Below are 20,676 nucleotides of genomic sequence, written 5' to 3'. Positions count from 1 at the left end.
ACACATTAATAACTGACATGGAAATAAAAAAAAACACTTACAAAAAAAAAACATACTATACATTGTGCATATACATCCCTGTTATATATATATATATATATACGTCATACGTTACATGTAGGCCGATCAGCTACGTATGTGTGTGTCTCCTATATACTTGTGTATCCCCCTATGTGTCAGTGAAAGCCTATATCTCAACTATGTGTATATGTAGGTGTATGTATGTCTATTTCCTATACATGAGTATGTGCATGTATGTGTGCCCCTGACGTGTATACCTTATCCTTGTGTATATGAGTGCGTGTAAACCTATTATGTACACATATGAATATGTGTATCCTAGATACTTGTATCTGGCTATATCTGCGCACATGTGAGTGTGATAGAGACATTGACCATTCCATAGACACCCCATCCGGACATAAAATATATGTACATATATACATAATATATCACAGAGCACAAGTATCATCAGATCAAATCCCCTTTTTCATATTCATCCTTGATAATATTGTATTCCCATCTTAATCATTTGTCCTCAGGTCGTTCAGTCAGGTGTAGAAAACTGTCCCATATCTCAGCGAAAATATCCTCTCTCCCTGCGACTCTATACGTCACCCTTTCATATGATGCTGTCCGAAACATTAGTTCCATCCATTCTTTAAAAGTAATATCAACAGGTGATTTCCAATGTCGTAATGCAATTCTACATCCTGATATCATGGCCATTCTATACCACATTCCCCGGTATTTAGGCAGCTTAATCCCTTTCGGTACTATACCCAAAACACATGCCATTGGGGCGTTATTTATCTTCACATTCAGGACCTTACTTAGGAATATCACAATTTGATCCCACATTTTCCGGACCTTCTCACATTCGTACAATCGATTCCTGTTCTAAACTATTCTCGCTTCCGATTCTTTGAGGTGCAGGTCAAAACAGGTCACAGTTTATTTCGTAGGAGAATTTTAAAAATGTTTGGTATTTTTTGGTATTAAGTTTTTTATTTTTTTTTAAGAATCGAAATGCAGAATCGAAATGCAAATAATTACTTCCGGTTCCAGAACCGGAAGTTAGGAACCGGTTCCTATTAGAACCGGTTCTCGGTGCCCAACCCTATTTATGTCTCTTGTCCCGTGTCTCATGTGTTTCTCTGTGCAGGTCTGTGAGAGCCACTGACACTGTGTTGTGTTGTGTTGCAGGCCTATGAGAAGCACGACAGCATGCTGCAGCCCCAGCAGAAGAAGGCCACTGTGGCTCTGAGGGAGTGCATCGAGCTCTTCACCACCATGGAGACGCTGGGCAAACACGACCCCTGGTAACCAACCGCTCACCTCTGACCCCCTACGTAACTATTAGAACACCGTTTGTTGCTGCTGCTGCTGTTTTGTGATCATATTTTTATTAAGTTTCTCTTTTTTACACAAAAAAAGAACTAAACCGATAATGCCAAATTGCAATACAATAATACCTACTTACTTCTCCATGGGTTGCATTACCTACATGTGAATTACGTACCCTTTTTATATACATGTGTATAGGGATGGGTACCTTTCACATTTGAACCGATACCGGTACCCAACGGTACCTTTTTTCGGTACTTTAGTCTCAAGAAATTTAATGTACCTACCTCAGTCGTAAAAAAAAAAATCCCAACTTCAAATAACTACAATTTCGACAGTTTTCGGCTTGTCATTGCTCCGACTGCTTTGTTGTTGAATCAAGTCAAATCCTAGGTAAGCATATATTGTGCGTGTGAACGTTGACATGAAAATAAAAAAGTAAAAAAAATAAAAATAATTTTTTTTTTTTTTGGTTTCTCACTTGATTCGATACTCGGTAGTACCGACGTGTTTCGGTTCGGTGCCTCAAAAGTACCCATCCCTACATGTGTACCAAGTCAAAGAAAAGAGAAACGGCGTCTTTGACTCATTTGTGAAAACAGCATGGACGCCCTTTCTGTGGTAGTGCCAACAAGATCACCTTTCTGTGGTAGTGCCAACAAGATCACCTTTCTGTGGTAGTGCCAACAAGATCACCTTTCTGTGGTAGTGCCAACAAGATCACCTTTCTGTGGTAGTGCCAACAAGATCACCAGCCAACAAGATCACCTTTCTGTGGTAGTGCCAACAAGATCACCTTTCTGTGGTAGTGCCAACAAGATCACCAGCCAACAAGATCACCTTTCTGCTGTAGTGCCAACAAGATCACCTTTCTGCTGTAGTGCCAACAAGATCACCAGCCAACAAGATCACCTTTCTGCTGTAGTGCCAACAAGATCACCTTTCTGCTGTAGTGCCAACAAGATCACCTTTCTGCTGTAGTGCCAACAAGATCACCTTTCTGCTGTAGTGCCAACAAGATCACCTTACTGCTGTAGTGCCAACAAGATCACCTTTCTGCTGTAGTGCCAACAAGATCACCTTACTGCTGTAGTGCCAACAAGATCACCTTTCTGTGGTAGTGCCAACAAGATCACCTTTCTGCTGTAGTGCCAACAAGATCACCTTTCTGCTGTAGTGCCAACAAGATCACCTTTCTGCTGTAGTGCCAACAAGATCACCTTTCTGCTGTAGTGCCAACAAGATCACCAGCCAACAAGATCACCTTTCTGCTGTAGTGCCAACAAGATTACCTTTCTGTGGTAGTGCCAACAAGATCACCTTTCTGTGGTAGTGCCAACAAGATCACCTTTCTGTGGTAGTGCCAACAAGATCACCAGCCAACAAGATCACCTTTCTGTGGTAGTGCCAACAAGATCACCTTTCTGTGGTAGTGCCAACAAGATCACCTTTCTGTGGTAGTGCCAACAAGATCACCAGCCAACAAGATCACCTTTCTGTGGTAGTGCCAACAAGATCACCAGCCAACAAGATCACCTTTCTGTGGTAGTGCCAACAAGATCACCAGCCTACAAGATCACATTTCTGTGGTAGTGCCAACAAGATCACCTTTCTGTGGTAGTGCCAACAAGATCACCAGCCAACAAGATCACCTTTCTGTGGTAGTGCCAACAAGATCACCTTTCTGTGGTAGTGCCAACAAGATCACCTTTCTGTGGTAGTGCCAACAAGATCACCAGCCAACAAGATCACCTTTCTGTGGTAGTGCCAACAAGATCACCTTTCTGTGGTAGTGCCAACAAGATCACATTTCTGTGGTAGTGCCAACAAGATCACCTTTCTGTGGTAGTGCCAACAAGATCCCCTTTCTGTGGTAGTGCCAACAAGATCACCAGCCAACAAGATCACCTTTCTGTGGTAGTGCCAACAAGATCACCTTTCTGCTGTAGTGCCAACAAGATCACCTTTCTGCTGTAGTGCCAACAAGATCACCTTTCTGCTGTAGTGCCAACAAGATCACCTTTCTGCTGTAGTGCCAACAAGATCACCTTTCTGCTGTAGTGCCAACAAGGTCACCTTTCTGCTGTAGAGCCAACAAGGTCACCTTTCTGCTGTAGTGCCAACAAGATCACCTTTCTGCTGTAGTGCCAACAAGATCACCTTTCTGCTGTATTGCCAACAAGATTACCTTTCTGCTGTAGTGCCAACAAGATCACCTTTCTGCTGTAGTGCCAACAAGGTCACCTTTCTGCTGTAGTGCCAACAAGATCACCTTTCTGCTGTAGTGCCAACAAGATCACCAGGAAGATCATCCATCACCCTTTAATTATGTAGCACTGAGGTGTTCCCTAGGAAAAACCTTCAATGTTTATATTGTTGTTGTTATTGTTGTATCAGCTCTACCCTTGCTGCTTCATCTATAAATCTCTCCTCGCTCTGCTCCCTTCTTACCGGTCGTCCCTCGTGGTGCAGAAACGGAGTCGTTCTGGCCTGCGCTCACAGGATCTTTGACCTCTACCATTTGTCTGCACAGAACTCTGAAAAACAGCCATTTCCTATTCTGCCCTGTCTACGTGGAACTTATTGCAGAAGAAACTGAGGCTCCCGGACCGAATTTCAATTTGAGATTTTAAGCTTTTTATACGCAATGTTGAAAGGGCTTCCATGGGCGCCTGTTCTTGTTCTCGCTCTTAATTTATCTAGATGTTAGGCTCTCTTAGACTTTGAGTTGAGTTACTCGTCTTGTTTTTGTCTGGAACTTGTCGCTCTTGTAAGTGAGAAATGTCTCAATGCGATTTTGACCTTTTATAAATAAAGGTTATAAATGAAACAACCCTTGTTGTCTCTGCAGGTATTGTCCCACCTGTAAAGTAAATGACCTTGTTGTCTCTGCAGGTATTGTCCCACCTGTAAAGTAAATGACCTTGTTGTCTCTGCAGGTATTGTCCCACCTGTAAAGTAAATGACCTTGTTGTCTCTGCAGGTATTGTCCCACCTGTAAAGTAAATGACCTTGTTGTCTCTGCAGGTATTGTCCCACCTGTAAAGTAAATGACGTTGTTGTCTCTGCAGGTATTGTCCCACCTGTAAAGTAAATTACCTTGTTGTCTCCGCAGGTATTGTCCCACCTGTAAGAAACACCAACAGGCCACGAAGAAGTTTGACTTGTGGTCGCTGCCTCGTGTTCTAGTCGTCCATCTGAAGCGCTTCTCTTACAACCGCTGCTGGAGGGACAAGCTGGACACCGTGGTGGACTTCCCCGTCAGGTACATTATATCTACATGGTGTGTCTGGTGAGAGCTTGAATGGAACGTGCAAGAATTTAAATTGGTGCGCAAAGTGCAGCTGCCAGTTCAGTGTCGCTGTGCGTTTTCTTTATTTTTTTTGTATTCCATTTTACTCTAGTGGTATTGACGGCAATGTTCCCTCTAAGGTGCGCGCACGCACATGGCAAAGCGCTCCTGCGCACATCTGAAATCTGTCGCGCACATAAACGTTTGTGTAAAATATGCATGTAGTTAAATTGACTGGCGCGTTGCACGGAATACTACGGTACCCTGTTGCGTGTGACGTTACCCAGTGAAGCCCCGCCTTCAGTGCCTTGTGGGCGTCGCTACTGCGCGCTCACACAGACACGCACAACAGAGCAGGAAGCGGACGGATCCGACCAGCATTGATTCTGCTCACAAAGCTAACTGCAGAGAAAATTCCCAATTTACCGTCCCGGTCGAGACTAATTGGAAGCGGAGTGCAACGCGTGCAAAGCTTGACCATATGTTTCTGTGTCTAATAAAGGTGCTGGCGATCTCAAAGCTCACATGGACACAGAAAAGCATTACAAACAAAGCAGTGCGAGGCGAGAGTTTGATGGCAAAGTTGACCGAAGTATATGCAGCTATACAGAGAGAGAAATAAAATAATTTAAAACTATTTTGATGCCTCAAAATGATGTTTTGGTTTGATGAGATGCTTATGATACAATCATTCTAAGGATTATGTGTGTAATAAATTAGTTTTGTACACTAATATCAAGTTATGCAAATGTAAACAAATCCGAAACTGCATAGTGCACTTTTAAATTAGTATCTTTGTGAGGTTACTGTTTTATAATTTACATTACATTGAAAAGATACAAAGATATATATTTTAAAGCTGGATTTTCTAATACAGAAGAGGTATTATTTATAACATTACTTCATATTTTTCTTGTTATTTATTTTGTCCAGTAAGACTTGAAAATATATATTATTTTGTCATAGGTTGATTTAGTTATTTTCTTGAGATTTGTCAGATAGATTACTTTAGGCATAATACAGCATGTTGAGTAACTTTGGTTATAGAGAGATATTATTTTGTTATATAAAATAATATAAACAATAATTGTATATCCATACAGAGGAGGCATACTTTAAATATATTATAATGATAAGGCATCTTTGAGTAAACTTCGAGTATCATTAAGTATCTTGAGGCTGAAGGCAGTGTCCTCTTTAAAAAAAAATCACAATATGGTCACCCTTGAAGTCGCATTATAATTCACTTAATAAAATAATGACGAGTCAGCCTCCTAAAAAGACAAAAGTTAGTGACACGACTCACACCGCCGCCGCCAAAGTAAGGACTTTGCTCTGTATCGTCAATCAATGGTCAAATAAATATTTGATTAAGGAATATAATATGCCTTTTTGTATTATTTCTGTATCAGAAAAATGTATATATTTTTATGTTAGACATTGAGGGAAATAAGATTCTCAGATTTTTTACAAACCGCCGCTTATCAACTAACCGGTTAATCGGCAGGTGACGTATGTTGCTCAGTAGCTGCTGATGTCTGCTCAGGAGGTTGGAGTGTTTGCTCAGACCGGAAATAAATTAGAGGGAACATTGATTGACGGGGTTCGCACAAGGTCCTTGAAGTGCTTAAAGTGCTTGATTTTTTACAGAAAATTCTAGGCCTGGAATTCATTAAACAGCTCTTTTTTATTTTTATTAAAAAGTCTGTGGAATTCATCAACCATTCGCATTGGAAGTTTTGTTCAGCCATGATAGAATTGTTCTGAGTCAAGAAATAAATAAATGTATCTAAAGTGTAACTAATTGTCGGAAATTGGTTTTAAGCCATAAGCCATAAGTTAAAAAAAAAAAAAAAAAAAAAAAAAAAAGGGTAAACGGTTTAAAAGTGAATTGGATCCTTTTAACCCTTTCACTGCGACACTACAGACGGTTTCATTTTGCAATGTCTGTGCATGGGGTACCCTGTATTGAAAAGGTCTTAAAAGGTCATCATCTTTACTTGTTGAAACCTGCAGATATTATTGTTGATCCAAAAAAAAATCTACCGATCTCAAATGTTTCTGAAAGAAAAGCCAACTCTGGCTTGTGAAGTGGAAGCTGTCTCCTGCACTGGAGCAGCCAGAGTCTGAATGAGGAAGTCGCGGCTTTACAGTTCAGAGACGTGCACTCCGTCCCGTATAACCGACACAATGCTCCAAAGGGCAAATCACACCAGTATTGCGTCGTCAAATATCTTTATCTATTTTTACTTGAGTAATTAAACTGCAAAAACAAAAGAACCTTTCAACTCGACTCTCGAAGTCGACACTCCGCAACTCTGCGTTGTGAAAGACCTGTTGCACTGAAGGTGTGTGTGTGTGTATAGTCACCGTCACTGTGTCTACAGGCCTGTTTGGCTTTCGCCCAGCGCTGCTCTCTTGTGTTGGGAAACTCTACACCAGGAAGCGGAACAGAGAACCCACCTGCTGCCAAGAAGCTGAGTCACCCTGACGGGGCACTCCCTCTGAGACCACTCCTTCGCTAAACCTAGCATTTTGAAAGGAAGGCAGCAATTCAAAACAACATGCATCTCATTTTGGTAGAGCCTTAAATGAGCCCCCACCAACCCTCTCTCCCCCTCAGATCCACCCAGTCTCCCTTCTCCCCCCCCCCACCAACCCTCTCTCCCCCCACCAACCCTCTCTCTCCCTTCTCTCCCCCCACCAACCCTCTCCCCCCACCAACCCTCTCTCCCCCCACCAACCCTCTCTCTCCCTTCTCTCGCCCCACCAACCCTCTCTCCCCCCACCAACCCTCTCTCCCCCTCAGATCCACCCTCTCTCTCCCTTCTCCCCCCACCACCAACCCTCTCTCCCCCTCAGATCCACCTTCTCTCCCCCCCCCCCATCAGCCCTCTCTCCCCCTCAGATCCACCCCGTCTCCCTTCTCCCCCCCCACCAACCCTCTCTCCCCCTCAGATCCGCCCAGTCTCCCTTCTCCCCCCCCCCCCCCACCAACCCTCTCCCCCCCTCAGATCCACCCCAGCCTGCCTTCTCTCTTTACAATGTTCACTCACACATTCACTCACACATTCACACACCGACGGCAGAGGCAACCATGCAAGGTGCCAACCTGCTCATCGGTAGCAGTTAGGGGTTAAAGGCCAACTTGCAGGTTAAACCCTACTCTGCAATTATGGGTATCTAATTAAAAAAAAAATCCCCATTTGACGCCGCAAATGCCACTCGGAAAGGGTTAAAAAGGTCCACGCACGAATCACATGCACGAGCAAATCTAAAAGCTTATCAGACGCTAGCAGGGCCGTGACGTCACTTCAGGTGCAGGGCAGCAGGGGGCTCTGAGAGTCACACACAGCTAGTGGCAGGAAGCAGAGAGCCTTGCTACTACTAGCCGAGGAGTGATGAATGAAAATGTATCTGTTTCACCTAACAACACTATTGCTCCGTGATCATAGCCATCCATCTCTAAAGCTAACCACTATTTGTAAAAGCCACAACCACGTTACCATATTTGTAATAATGTAAATCATTGTGTCGTTGTACATATTGTGTATACAATGTTAGAAGCTAACGTAGCTTAGCTTGGTAGCTATTGTGCTAACAACATGCTGCGACGTCTAGCTTGTTAGCCGGCATGAATGCCCGATTTAAAATGGTTCTCTCCTCTTTGTATACATTTGTCCCCACAAGTATTCTGCCAGGGAACTTATGGACACGACAATAGTAGTAGTTATAAGTAGGGGTGCACCGATGTATCGGTCGGGTATCGGTATCGGCCGATAAGTGCCTTGTACAAGGCACTTATCGGCCGATAAGCTCGAATGTGCCGATGGCAGTAGCCGATAAATATCCATCAATTTGTGTAGCGTCAAGACAAAAAAAAGTTCACTCGCGACCTGCACAACGCCGTCCCCAGTCCCCCCCACACACACACACACAAGCTACTGCATCAAAGTTACTACTTATGATTAACAAGGCATTCGTTTTGTGGCATTAACGTTATATAGTTAGTGTTACACGTTCAATAACATCAGCATATTATTTACCCGAACGTAGCAAGCGTTCATACTAGCTCAGTTCCTTCCGTTGCTCACAGAGCCCTGAGTTTTACCCATTCTGCAATCTGTTAATAACGTTTTCAATCAGACACATGTATAGAAAGGCTTTGTTTTATTATAACATTAGTTGCAGTAAAATCATTATGCCTCATTTAAGTCATCCTGCGGAGCTAAAAGCTAAACGTCAGCCGCGCCGCCGTTGTTGTTGTTGTAGAAAAGCTCTCGTCAACTCAAAATCAATGGCGGACAAAAGCCGAAGTAAAAAATGTATACGCGCTTGCCGATTGGTGGTAACACGTAATTGGCAGAATCGACTGTCAATCAAAATGTCATTGGTTGAGACAATAGTATCTAGCTGCAGCCCAGCAGGTAAACCATGCTGGGAGAACTAGTATCTAGTAACTGTACATTGGATTATCGACGAAACCGAAACAAGTAGGCACCCTTAAAGTGGAGATGAAGCAGTGAACAATGTGATCCTAGTTTGTTTGTTGTGTACCTTGTGTAAGACAGGGTTCTATAATCAAATGTGAAATCTATCTTATTTGTCTGAAAAATCAAATATAATATCCCTGTTTTCAACATGGGCGCCGCCATTTTGTTGCTGACGTCATGGCTGACGTCATGGGGCTGGTTTGGTGTATACACTGCTGGTTAGCTGCCTATAGTGAATGGGTCAGTCAGTAAATAAAATGTTGCCTACAAAACAACGGGACCGCGGTGGTTCTGTTTGTATTGCTCCTGGCTGTTCAAACAAATTTTACCATGTGAAAGAGAGGAAAGTTGGTTAATTTCCACAAACTACCAGTGAAAAAAACAGTGTTGTTGGCACGTTGGCTCAGGCTGGCTGCACTCAGGCGGCGCGACCAGCCTGTTGGACAGGGAAGGAGGATCTGCAGCGAACACTTCATTGCCTCGGATTATGTTGTTGGGGTGGAAGGTTTGTCCAGAAGACCACTAATCAGCTGAAGCCGGACGCGGTTCCCTCAGTCTTCGACAGACAGACCGGCCCAGGCAGTTCAGCGTCGCGGAGCATTCAGCCTGCTGGCTACCTAGATCCACTTCAACCAGCGTCGCGGAGCATTCAGCCTGCTGGCTACCTAGATCCACTTCAACCAGCGTCGCGGAGCATTCAGCCTGCTGGCTACATAGCTCCACTTCAACCAGCCGAGCGTCGGGAGCTCCAGCAGCTTGTCGATGTGCTAATAGCCTGGAGCCAGCTACCGTTAGCTTGCAGAGGCTATTAGCACACCGACAAGCTGTGTAGCCAGCTACCGTTAGCTTGCCAAGGCTATTAGCACACCGACAAGCTGTGTAGCCAGCTACCGTTAGCTTGCCGAGGCTATTAGCACACCGACAAGCTGTGTAGCCAGCTACCGTTAGCTTGCCGAGGCTATTAGCACATCGACGAGCTGTGTAGCCAGCTACCGTTAGCTTGCCGAGGCTATTCGCACACCGACAAGCTGTGTAGCCAGCTACCGTTAGCTTGCCGAGGCTATTAGCACATCGACAAGCTGTGTAGCCAGCTACCGTTAGCTTGCCGAGGCTATTAGCACATCGACAAGCTGCTGGAGCTCCCGACGCTCGGCTGGTTGAAGTGGATCTAGGTAGCCAGCAGGCTGAATGCTCCGCGACGCTGAACTGCCTGGGCCGGTCTGTCTGTCAAAGACCGAGGGAACCGCGTCCGGCTTCAGCTGATTAGTGGTCTTCTGGACAAACATCCCACCCCAACAACATAATCCGAGGCAATGAAGTGTTCGCTGCAGATCCTCCTTCCCTGTCCAACAGGCTGGTCGCGCCGCCTGAGTGCAGCCAGCCTGAGCCAACGTGCCAACAACACTGTTTTTTTTACTGGTAGTTTGTGGAAATTAACCAACTTTCCTCTCTTTCACATGGTAAAATTAGTTTGAACAGCCAGGAGCAATACAAACAGAACCACCGCGGTCCCGTTGTTTTGTAGGCAACATTTTATTTACTGACTGACCCATTCACTATAGGCAGCTAACCAGCAGTGTATACACCAAACCAGCCCAATGACGTCAGCAACAAAATGGCCGCGCCCATAATGATAAATGCTTCAAAAATGCACATAACAAATAGTTTTTTCTTAGAAACTGCTTATTTTTATAACGTGATTTTTTCTGTGGCTTATCTAAATACTAATGTGATGCTATGAATATGTATTTATCGCTATGCTTCATCTCCACTTTAAAACGCTAACGCTATTAACAAAATAAATACAGTGGCGGTTAAAATAAGAATATGACTTGGCCTGAATTTTTTTTTCTTTTTGCTTTAATCCCTGCAGACGAGCGCTCCTCCTACCTCCTGAGCCACTGTTGCCCCCTATTAATAAACAAACGTGTGTCAGGACTGGAGTGGAAATGGCAACACTATACAGATGTGTCTGAAGTCTGAATTTCATGACTCTCGTGTCAAAATGACATCATCAACCCTCGGGGCAATGTGAATCCAAACTCGAAGAATCGGGACATATTTTCACTTGCTATTTCCAGTAGCTAATACTGACGTGTATCAGGTCGCCCACGGCTCGACCAAATTAGATGTACGTTGTTTGCCGGTGTTGCCTTCATTCTCACCGTTAACACTTTGAGCGCCAGGGGTCGGTATGGGCGTTGGGCCGTTGCGTGCCAGCGCTCTGTTGAATGGGAATAAGTTCCGGTGTTTGCAGTGCTAAACCTATATTAAATATTATAGCTATGGATATAATAACGACGTCGATTGTCATTGAGTTTCTTCCGGTCAACATGCAAAAAACAGATCATTTTTTCATTCATACATTTCCGTTTTATACCGTGGTGAATATGAGTATAGTTGTAGAGTGATCCTGTGTAATCCCAGGTAACTCCAGCAAACAGCGCTTTAGTGAAATTCTGCAGTATTGTCCGTTTGCGATCTCTGCCATTCCCAATGACAACGTCAGGCTGGATGGATGAATTATGAATGGATATAGCGAATAAAAGAAATAACGATTAAAACCCGACTTTTCTCGGGTTTGGCGCCCAGCCCATGGCGAGTTAACACTAAATATGTCGCCCTTGGCGCTGAATGTGTTACGTTTAGATGTTCACTGTGCCTGTCGAGAGAATGAACATTTTATTTTTGTCACTCTGTTTTTCCTGTGTCGTGTCTGTAATCGTTGGCGCTCCTGTGTTCCCCAGGGACCTGGACATGACTGAGTTTGTGTGCGATCCCAAGGGCGGCACCTACGTCTACGACCTGGTCGCGGTCTCGAACCACTACGGAGGAATGGGCGGCGGCCACTGTGAGTTCTGCTGATCTCCCCCTGCGTCACTCCGTAACCTCCTTTAACCCTTTCACTACCAACCGGTTAACCCTTTCACTGCTCAAATGAGTTATATGTAAACTCTGACTTGAGTTATATGTAAACAATGACTTGAGTTATATGTAATATATAAAAATAGGGAAACAATGTCCAGGCACGCACTCCAGGTTTTTCCAAATGTATTGGCAGCCTGTAATCATGACGTTTGGGTGTGAACACACCTTCTTCAGAATGGCTTGCATGAAGCATGAAGGGTAAGTGACCCTAGTATATACAAGTCAAACAGGAAGTGACAACATAGGAAGTGACAACACATTCCCACAAGAGATCTGCAAAAAAGTACAAAATACCACTTACAAGCACAACCTTTTCAGAATTATGTAAATAAAAAAGAAGCATGTAAATCAAAAAGAAACAGTAAATCACATAGAGATATATCTATATATAGTTATATATATTTTATACAGAGTAGGCAGGCCTACATCTTAAACTCTAAACATAAACACTCATGACCCATATAAGCCATCTTTCAATTATAAATATAAAGAACGATAAATGAAAATAGTAAACAATCGAATGAAATGAAATAATCAAATGAAACGGGTCAAAACATTTTCCTCATTGAGGCCTCTAGGCTCTAGACCAGTTGTCACCAACCTTTTTAAGCCCAAGATCACTTTTTTTTTTTAGTGAAGGCAAGATCTACCTATTGAAGCGTTGAGAGAAAAAGACAGCCAAGATTGTACTTTAAACTAAATGACTTTTATTTGCCTGTATTCTAATTACATGCAATGCTTTGGTCCAACATTAAAACGTCAAAGTAGAACTATTATGTACTTTCTCAGTCAGTGCTAAGTGCAGTCATCTTATGCAGCATCACTTTTCACATCAAAACAAAAGTAGAACTGTAATGTGGACTCTCATATTATTAACATTGACAAACATATTTACAATTAGCATTTTATAAAGTAGAACTGTAATGTTTACTTTCTCAGTCAGTGCTAAGTGCAGCATCACTTTTCACATCAAAACAAAAGTAGAACTGTAATGTGGACTCTCATATTATTAACATTGACAAACATATTTACAATTAGCATTTTATAAAGTAGAACTGTAATGTGTACTTTCTCAGTCAGTGCTAAGTGCAGTCAGTGCTAAGTGCAGCATCATTTTCACATCAAAACAAAAGTAGAACTGTAATGTTGACTCTCAGGGTAAGATCTAAAAAAAAGAAGAAAACAATTATTTTTAATTTTCATGGAAAGATCTACAGGGACAATCTCAAAGATCGACCAGTCGATCAAGATCGACGGGTTGGTGACCACTGCTCTAGACAATCCAGAAAATGAATATAAAAGCATTCCCTTTGTAGCAAGAGCCTGTCTCTGTCGCCGCCTCTTGGTGGTCTCAAGACCTGCTCTATACCCATGTATTTTAAGCCAGAAATATCATGTCCTAACTTATTAAAGTGCCTTGCAACTGAAGTCTTCTCGTCATTTCTTCTTGTAGAAAATTTGTGCTCCGAAATTCGATTTTTAAAACGTCTTCTTGTTTTTCCAACATAGTAAAGGTTGCAAGGACATTTAAGCAAGTAAACAACAAAATCTGAATTACAGGTAATCCAGCCTCTAACAGCGATACTCCTACCTGTACTTGGTTGTAAATAAAATGTCTCTTTAATCATGCCATGACATTGGGTACAAGACAAACATGGAAAATTGCCATTTGGAATATTAGCCATAAAATGGGTACATTTTTGTCAAGGGTCAAGGTTGTGCTTGTAAGTGGTATTTTGTACTTTTTTGCAGATCTCTTGTGGGAATGTGTTGTCACTTCCTATGTTGTCACTTCCTGTTTGACTTGTATATACTAGGGTCACTTACCCTTCATGCTTCATGCAAGCCATTCTGAAGAAGGTGTGTTCACACCCAAACGTCATGATTACAGGCTGCCAATATATTTGGAAAAACCTGGAGTGCGTGCCTGGACATTGTTTCCCTATTTTTATGTATGATATCAGAGGTTACAGCACCCAGTGTCAAGTCAGTCAGTCTTGAACTGGCGCTGCTCTGATGGCTGCCTTTCTGATCGCTCCGTCGAGACTGTGCTTTCTTTTGTTAATTTTTATAGTATTAGGAGTTTTATTTGCACCAACTGTTGGTGCATTATATGTGTATGACCGTCAGTCAATCATTGACATTGGATTAAGGAAAACTTACCGTTTGGATTGCTCTCTGGATCGGATCGCTGAACAGCAGAAATGGCCCGCCGAGATCCTTTGTTATCATGGCCAAGACCAGGAGAAACCGCCGCGAAGACGTGGAAAGAGAGCGGGGGTCCGAAACAGACTGAGGTCCAAACGACACAGAACCACATTGCCCAGCATATTGTTGGCCAATGTGCAATCGATAGGAAATAAACTGGATGACATCAGAGCACGGATCCAATTCCAGAGGGACATTCGGGATTGTAACGTCCTCTGTTTCACAGAAACTTGGCTGAGTCCAGATGTCCCGAATCACGCAATAGAACCGGCAGACCACTTCTTCGTTCTCCGCAAGGACCGGACGGCAGAAGAGTCACTAAAGATGAGAGGAGGCGGCATTGCCTTCATGATAAACAAGGAGTGGTGCGATTTAGGCAACACAAAGGAACTGTCTAACCACTGCTCCCCAGACCTGGAGTTTATCACGATAAAATGTCGACCCTTCTTCCTCCCAAGAGAGTTAACGTCCATCATCCTCATCGGAGTGTACATTCCACCACACGCGAACACTGGGGTCGCACTTTCAAAACTTCACGACGAGGTAAACAAACTCCAGGCAGCTAATGTTGACGCCGCCATTTTGGTTTTGGGTGATTTTAACAGCGCGCGTCTTAAAAAGGTGCTGCCGAATTTCTATCAGCATGTGACCTGTCCCACCAGAGGCGAGAACATATTAGACCATGTATACTCGCAATTTAAGAATGGGTACAAGTCACAGGCTCTTAGTCCATTCGGTAAAAGCGATCACGCTGCAATATTTCTTTTGCCAAAGTACAAACAAAGTCTCAAGCGAACGCCGGTGGTCTCGCGAGAGGTTAAGCGTTGGGCCGTGACGTCAGAGGAGTCACTCCAAGCTGTACTGGAAAGCACAGACTGGAGTGTATTCCGTGATAACACAGCCAATATTAACGAATACACCGAAACGGTGATTGACTATGTCTGTACTCAGGTAGAAGAAACAATCCCCTCCACCAAAATTAAAATCTACCCAAATCAAAAGCCCTGGGTAGACAAATCCGTCCGTGAGGCTCTGAAAGTGCGCACATCAGCATACAACACCGGGCTGGTGACAGGCAACATGGAAGAACACAAGATGGCAAGATACAACGTCAGGAGAGCAGTAATAGAGGCAAAACGGCGTTACAGGGATAAAGTTGAACTTCAGTTTGAACAGGCTGACTCTAGAGGCATGTGGCAGGGCCTCAGAACAATGACAGACTACAAAGGAACCCCCCTCAAACTGAACAGTGACATCTCCTTAGCAAATTATCTCAATTCCTTCTATGCGAGGTTTGAGGCTGTGAATAACAACACCAGCCTACAAACCACGGCAATGGGGGGGGGGGGTCTGCTGATGGAGACTCGGTGTTCAGGGTAACAGAGCATGAGGTGAGACGGATCTTTAAAAAAGTGAATATCAGGAAGGCAGCAGGACCGGACGGCATCCCCGGCCGCGTCCTAAAAGTCTGTGCCGACCAACTGGCCCCGGTATTCACTGACATCTTCAACCTGTCCTTGGAACAGGCTGTCATCCCCACCTGTCTGAAGAAGTCCACCATCATCCCTGTACCCAAAAAATCTACGCCCGCTTGCCTCAACGACTACCGCCCTGTAGCCCTCACCTCCATAGCCATGAAGTGCTTTGAGAAGCTAGTGAAGGGCTACATCTGTTCCTCCCTCCCCATCAACCTGGACCCTCTGCAATTTGCATATCGCCCCAACAGGTCCACGGAGGACGCCATAGCCCATGTGCTGCACACAGCAGCATCACATCTGGACAAGAGGCAGGGGAACTATGTGAGAATGCTGTTCATCGACTACAGCTCAGCATTCAATACCATAGTCCCCTCCAAACTCATAGCCAAGCTCAGGGACCTGGGCTTGAACTATGACCTGTGCCAGTGGGTCTTGGACTTCCTGACGGGCAGACCCCAGGTGGTAAGAGCCGGCAACTGCACCTCCTCATCCATCACGCTCAACATAGGGGCCCCCCAGGGCTGTGTTCTGAGCCCCCTCCTCTACTCCCTGTACACACATGACTGCGTAGCACAGCGGAACAACAACACCATCATCAAATTTGCTGATGACACAGTAGTGGTGGGCCTGATCTCTGCCAACGACGAAAGGGCCTACCTGGAAGAGGTAGAGAACCTGTCACAGTGGTGTCAGGAGAACTGCCTCTCCCTGAACGTCAGCAAAACAAAAGAGATGATTGTGGACTTCAGGAGGTCGGGGGTCAAGGACTACAGCCCCCTCAGCATCGACGGGGCACCGGTTGAGAGAGTGAACAGTTTCAAGTACCTCGGAGCCCACATATCCAAGGACTTGACATGGACCACACACATTGACAGTTGTGAAGAAGGCACGACAACGCCTCTACTTCCTCAGGCGCCTAAGGAAGTTCCAAGTCAGTCAGAAGATCCTTAGGAACTTCTACTCATGTACAATAGAGAGCATCCTGACCGGCAACATCACCTCCTGGTTTGGGAATAGCACTGCACAAGACCGTAGCAGACTACAAAGAGTGACACGTTCAGCCGAACGCACAATTGGAGGGGGGCTTCCCACCCTCCAGAACATTTACAACAAGCGGTGCAAGGGGAAGGCTAAGAGAATTATTAAAGACTCGAGCCACCCGAACAACTGCCTCTTTGAACTGCTGCGGTCAGGCAAGCGATACCGGAGTCTTAAGGCGAGCACAGAAAGACTCAGAAGAAGCTTCTATCCCCAGGCCATCAGGCTGCTAAACGAACAATAATCGCTAAACGAACAATAATCACTATGCAACAACCATCAAATGCACACGGCACACACACCCACACGCACACACTCACTCAAACAAACAACACACTGCAGCACCCACTCTCCACACTTTAGATCACACAAACACACTTACACTTTATATTTATTGATAAAGGATTTGCACTACAACTCGTACACCTACTGTGAATTGTACCTAAATTGCACCTCGTCCCATTTCTCCATTTCTGCCTTGCACTATATAGTATTGTATATTAGTACACTGCACAGTATTGTATATTGTATGGTAACTACGTCTATTCTGCATCGAACATTGTACATATGTCTAAACTGAACACTGTGACCTCTTTTTTTTACTTCTAATTTTACTATGTTTTTATTTCATACTTATCTTGTCTTGCACAGTCTCTGGAGCGCAACAGTAAGAAGCATTTTGTACAAAAGTATTCTGTACTTCTGTATGACAACTATTAAAGAAACTTGAACTTGAAACTTGAGCGCGTTCTACTACTTTTTTCATTTGAGTTATATGTAAACAATGACTTATATGTAAACAATGACTGAGTTATATGTAAACAATGACTGAGTTATATGTAAACAATGACTGAGTTATATGTAAACTCTGACTGCTGGGCTCTTGAACAAGCAGAGCGGGTCTGACAGGAGGTGTGACGAAGGGATGGGGACCGAATCACGTCGGTGCTACAGAGTACCGATTCACCTGAGATCCACCGGTGGCACATTTCGGTACTGTAGAAAAACGCGAGAACTAAACCTATGAATGAAGCGTGCCTCACGTCGTTCACACGCACAACACACGCTTCCCCAGGATCTGACTTGATTAAACAACAAAGCAGTCAGGGCGACGGCGGGCCGAAAGTGTCGTTATGTTACACTTTACAAAGCTAGATGCAGACGACGCTCGCTGCAATATTATATATTTTATATATATATATAAACAAATTGTTCTAAATAAATAATAAAACAGACACAACCCTAGTGTGACGTGGCTCTTGTTTCCTCCAACAGACACAGCCTACGGCAAGAACAAACTGGACGGGAAGTGGCACTACTTCGACGACAGCAGCGTGTCGCCGGCCTCGGAGGATCAGATCGTGGTGAGAGTCCAGCCCCTTGATTTATGCTCCTGTACATCCTGTTGAAACCTTTTTTATTTTTTTAACCCTTTCACCACCACACTGCCAAACGGTTAACCCTTTCACTGCTTCAATATGGAAGGTTAACCCTTTCACTACCACACGACAGCAGGTTAACCGTCTGTAGTGTGGTAGTGAAAGGGTTAAACTTCCGTATTGAAGCAGTGAAAGGGTTAATGTAAGAAAGAATCATTACAACATAGTCGACTGACGGGACATTAACGGTGGATGGAAATACAGGCGGCTGGGTGGCGCAGCGGACATTGCGCTTGTCACCAACGCAAGAGACACCGGGTTAGAATCCGGCTGTCGGCGTTGCCTCCGGCTTGGGCCGGCCGTCATACTGGCTCAATTGGCAGGGTCAGCGGGTGGAAGTCGAAGGGTGGTAATCTGGACACGTTACACCTCGCCAATGAGAGTCCGCGCTGGCAGGTGAAAAGATGTGACAGGCTGCCTCCTCGTGTACCGGAGGCGGTGCGAGACAGCGCTCAACACAAAACAACCACATTTCCACCTCTCTTCCGCGTCCTCTCCCCTATCGCGTGTCACAGGTTGACATACGAGACCCCCAGGCCGGCCCCCCGCTTCGATGCGGAACTGTCACTAGGGCTCCATTCGCGGAAGTACTCCTGTGCTTCGCCGACAGCGACCTGTGTTCACAATTATACCGGGAGATTGAGTAATGCTCGCCCGCAGAATATAATAGTAATAATCAGCGCTTACTAACGTTTAGCGTCTCCGCTATTTCTGACCGAATTAGTCAACCTTTCTTTTTTATAATGGCAGATTCTTATTCACAGGGATTTTGTCGAGTTTACACACGCTGTAATGTGGTATCAGAAATGTATAGAAATATGATGAATATGACTGTTTCTCAGTTTTTTCCAATAAAAACGGACGTGGTATCAAACTAACACGAATTTCAAATTCCGAAATATTTGTAATTTGTTACAGATATCTTGACATTAGGCTATTAATGTTAATCATGGGGGACATTTTTTTTTTAAATAGTAAACAGTTAAAATTATATGGCTTTGATCCAAGGCCTATTTTTGTCAAAATCCTAGGGAGCCACAAGGGTTAAGACGCCGAGGTTAATCTAATTTGCAGCGACGACGAGATCACAAAACAAGACGCCGTTTTATCAGCAGTTTCATACAGATATAGGCTCAATAAATAAGAATAAACAAGAAGACATCATTCCAAGTCGACACGCGGTGGTCAGAGATCAGACTTTTAGATGCAGCGCAAGAAGGAAGAACCTTCAGCTTCAGAGTCAGTCGGAGGGCGTTCCAGGTGCTGAGCAAACTGGAGGAACCCTGAGAACCAGCCAGTCATCTGAAGGTGTAGAACAGGTTAAACTGGAGGAACCCTGAGAACCAGCCAGTCATCTGAAGGTGTAGAACAGGTTAAACTGGAGGAACCCTGAGAACCAGCCAGTCATCTGAAGGTGTAGAACAGGTTAAACTGGAGGAACCCTGAGAACCAGCCAGTCATCTGAAGGTGTAGAACAGGTTAAACTGGAGGAACCCTGAGAACCGACCAACGTCACTTTAGTCCTAGTTCTGTTATTGGTCATCGTTAATTACACCTCCTAGGTCAGGAGATGCATTCGCCGTGTTCAGTCTCAACGAGGGAACGGTGTCTTAACACATTCCTGGCCAACCACGTGTATATATACGTGTTACCACTCGGTTTTGCTTTTATTCCATTTTAATATCCTACTCAATGTCACAGAGCCGTATCTTGGCTGGAAACGGCATATCCGGACTCTGAAAGTGCAGTACCGGCCAGATCCTGGTATTGGCGCCGTCTCGATAATGCAGTTGCCCCTGTTGCAGGCCGGGTGTCACTTTTTTTTCATTCCGGGTTAGCCTGAAGCTGTGGCTTTACCAGATCGCCTGGAATACTTTTTGCAACGCCGAATTCAGTATGCAGTAAAGGAATATAGCATCAGCCAATGGACATATCGATCTACCAGATGGCGATCAAATAACTGGGAAATTCTTTTGGGAATCCAACCAGCCACAAGTAAGATCGATTTGACATCAATTTCAGTCTGATCGGGCCTTGTTCTCATAGCCATCCACCCGGTCAGCGTATGATGTTGCAATAACGAATGCCGTTATTGGTAATCAACAGTGTTGGGCAAGTAACTTTTTAAAAGTAACTAGTTACAGTTACTAGTTACTTCTTCCAAAAAGTTACTAAATTACTTACTCAGTTACAAATTATAAAAGTAACTAGTTACTTCAGAAAGTAACTATTGCGTTACTTTCAAGATTTTTATTTTTTTACATAAACATACACATCTAAACGATTTTAATGTTGCTGTGGGACAAAGTGAGACTAGCCTCCAATCAAATGCCATGTATGTAGATATTATAATTACTATGTTTATATAGTGGATCATACAAATACAAACACAATAGATGTTTTGGAACTTTTGATATGTATTGCCCCTCAACAGGCCACAACTGGGCAACATT

General features: G+C 44.1%; 1 protein-coding gene across 2 annotated transcripts in view; it reads left to right on the top strand.

Moving 5' to 3' along the window:
- usp4 (ubiquitin specific peptidase 4 (proto-oncogene)) overlaps positions 1–20,676 on the top strand; it is a gene marked incomplete at its 5' end in the record, with an annotated part of 114,958 nt that overhangs the window by 90,530 nt on the left and 3,752 nt on the right. For both annotated transcript variants that reach the window (XM_084317440.1, XM_084317439.1), the window contains 4 exons: positions 1,207–1,322; positions 4,463–4,612; positions 11,880–11,983; positions 18,060–18,148. In XM_084317440.1, the coding sequence (XP_084173566.1) occupies positions 1,207–1,322; positions 4,463–4,612; positions 11,880–11,983; positions 18,060–18,148 (459 nt within the window). The remainder of the gene's footprint in view (positions 1–1,206; positions 1,323–4,462; positions 4,613–11,879; positions 11,984–18,059; positions 18,149–20,676) is intronic.

The sequence above is a fragment of the Notolepis coatsorum genome (assembly GCF_963971535.1).
Source record: "Notolepis coatsorum genome assembly, chromosome: 6".
NCBI classification, from domain to species: domain Eukaryota; kingdom Metazoa; phylum Chordata; class Actinopteri; order Aulopiformes; family Paralepididae; genus Notolepis; species Notolepis coatsorum.
This window is presented reverse-complemented; position numbering and strand designations above follow the sequence as displayed.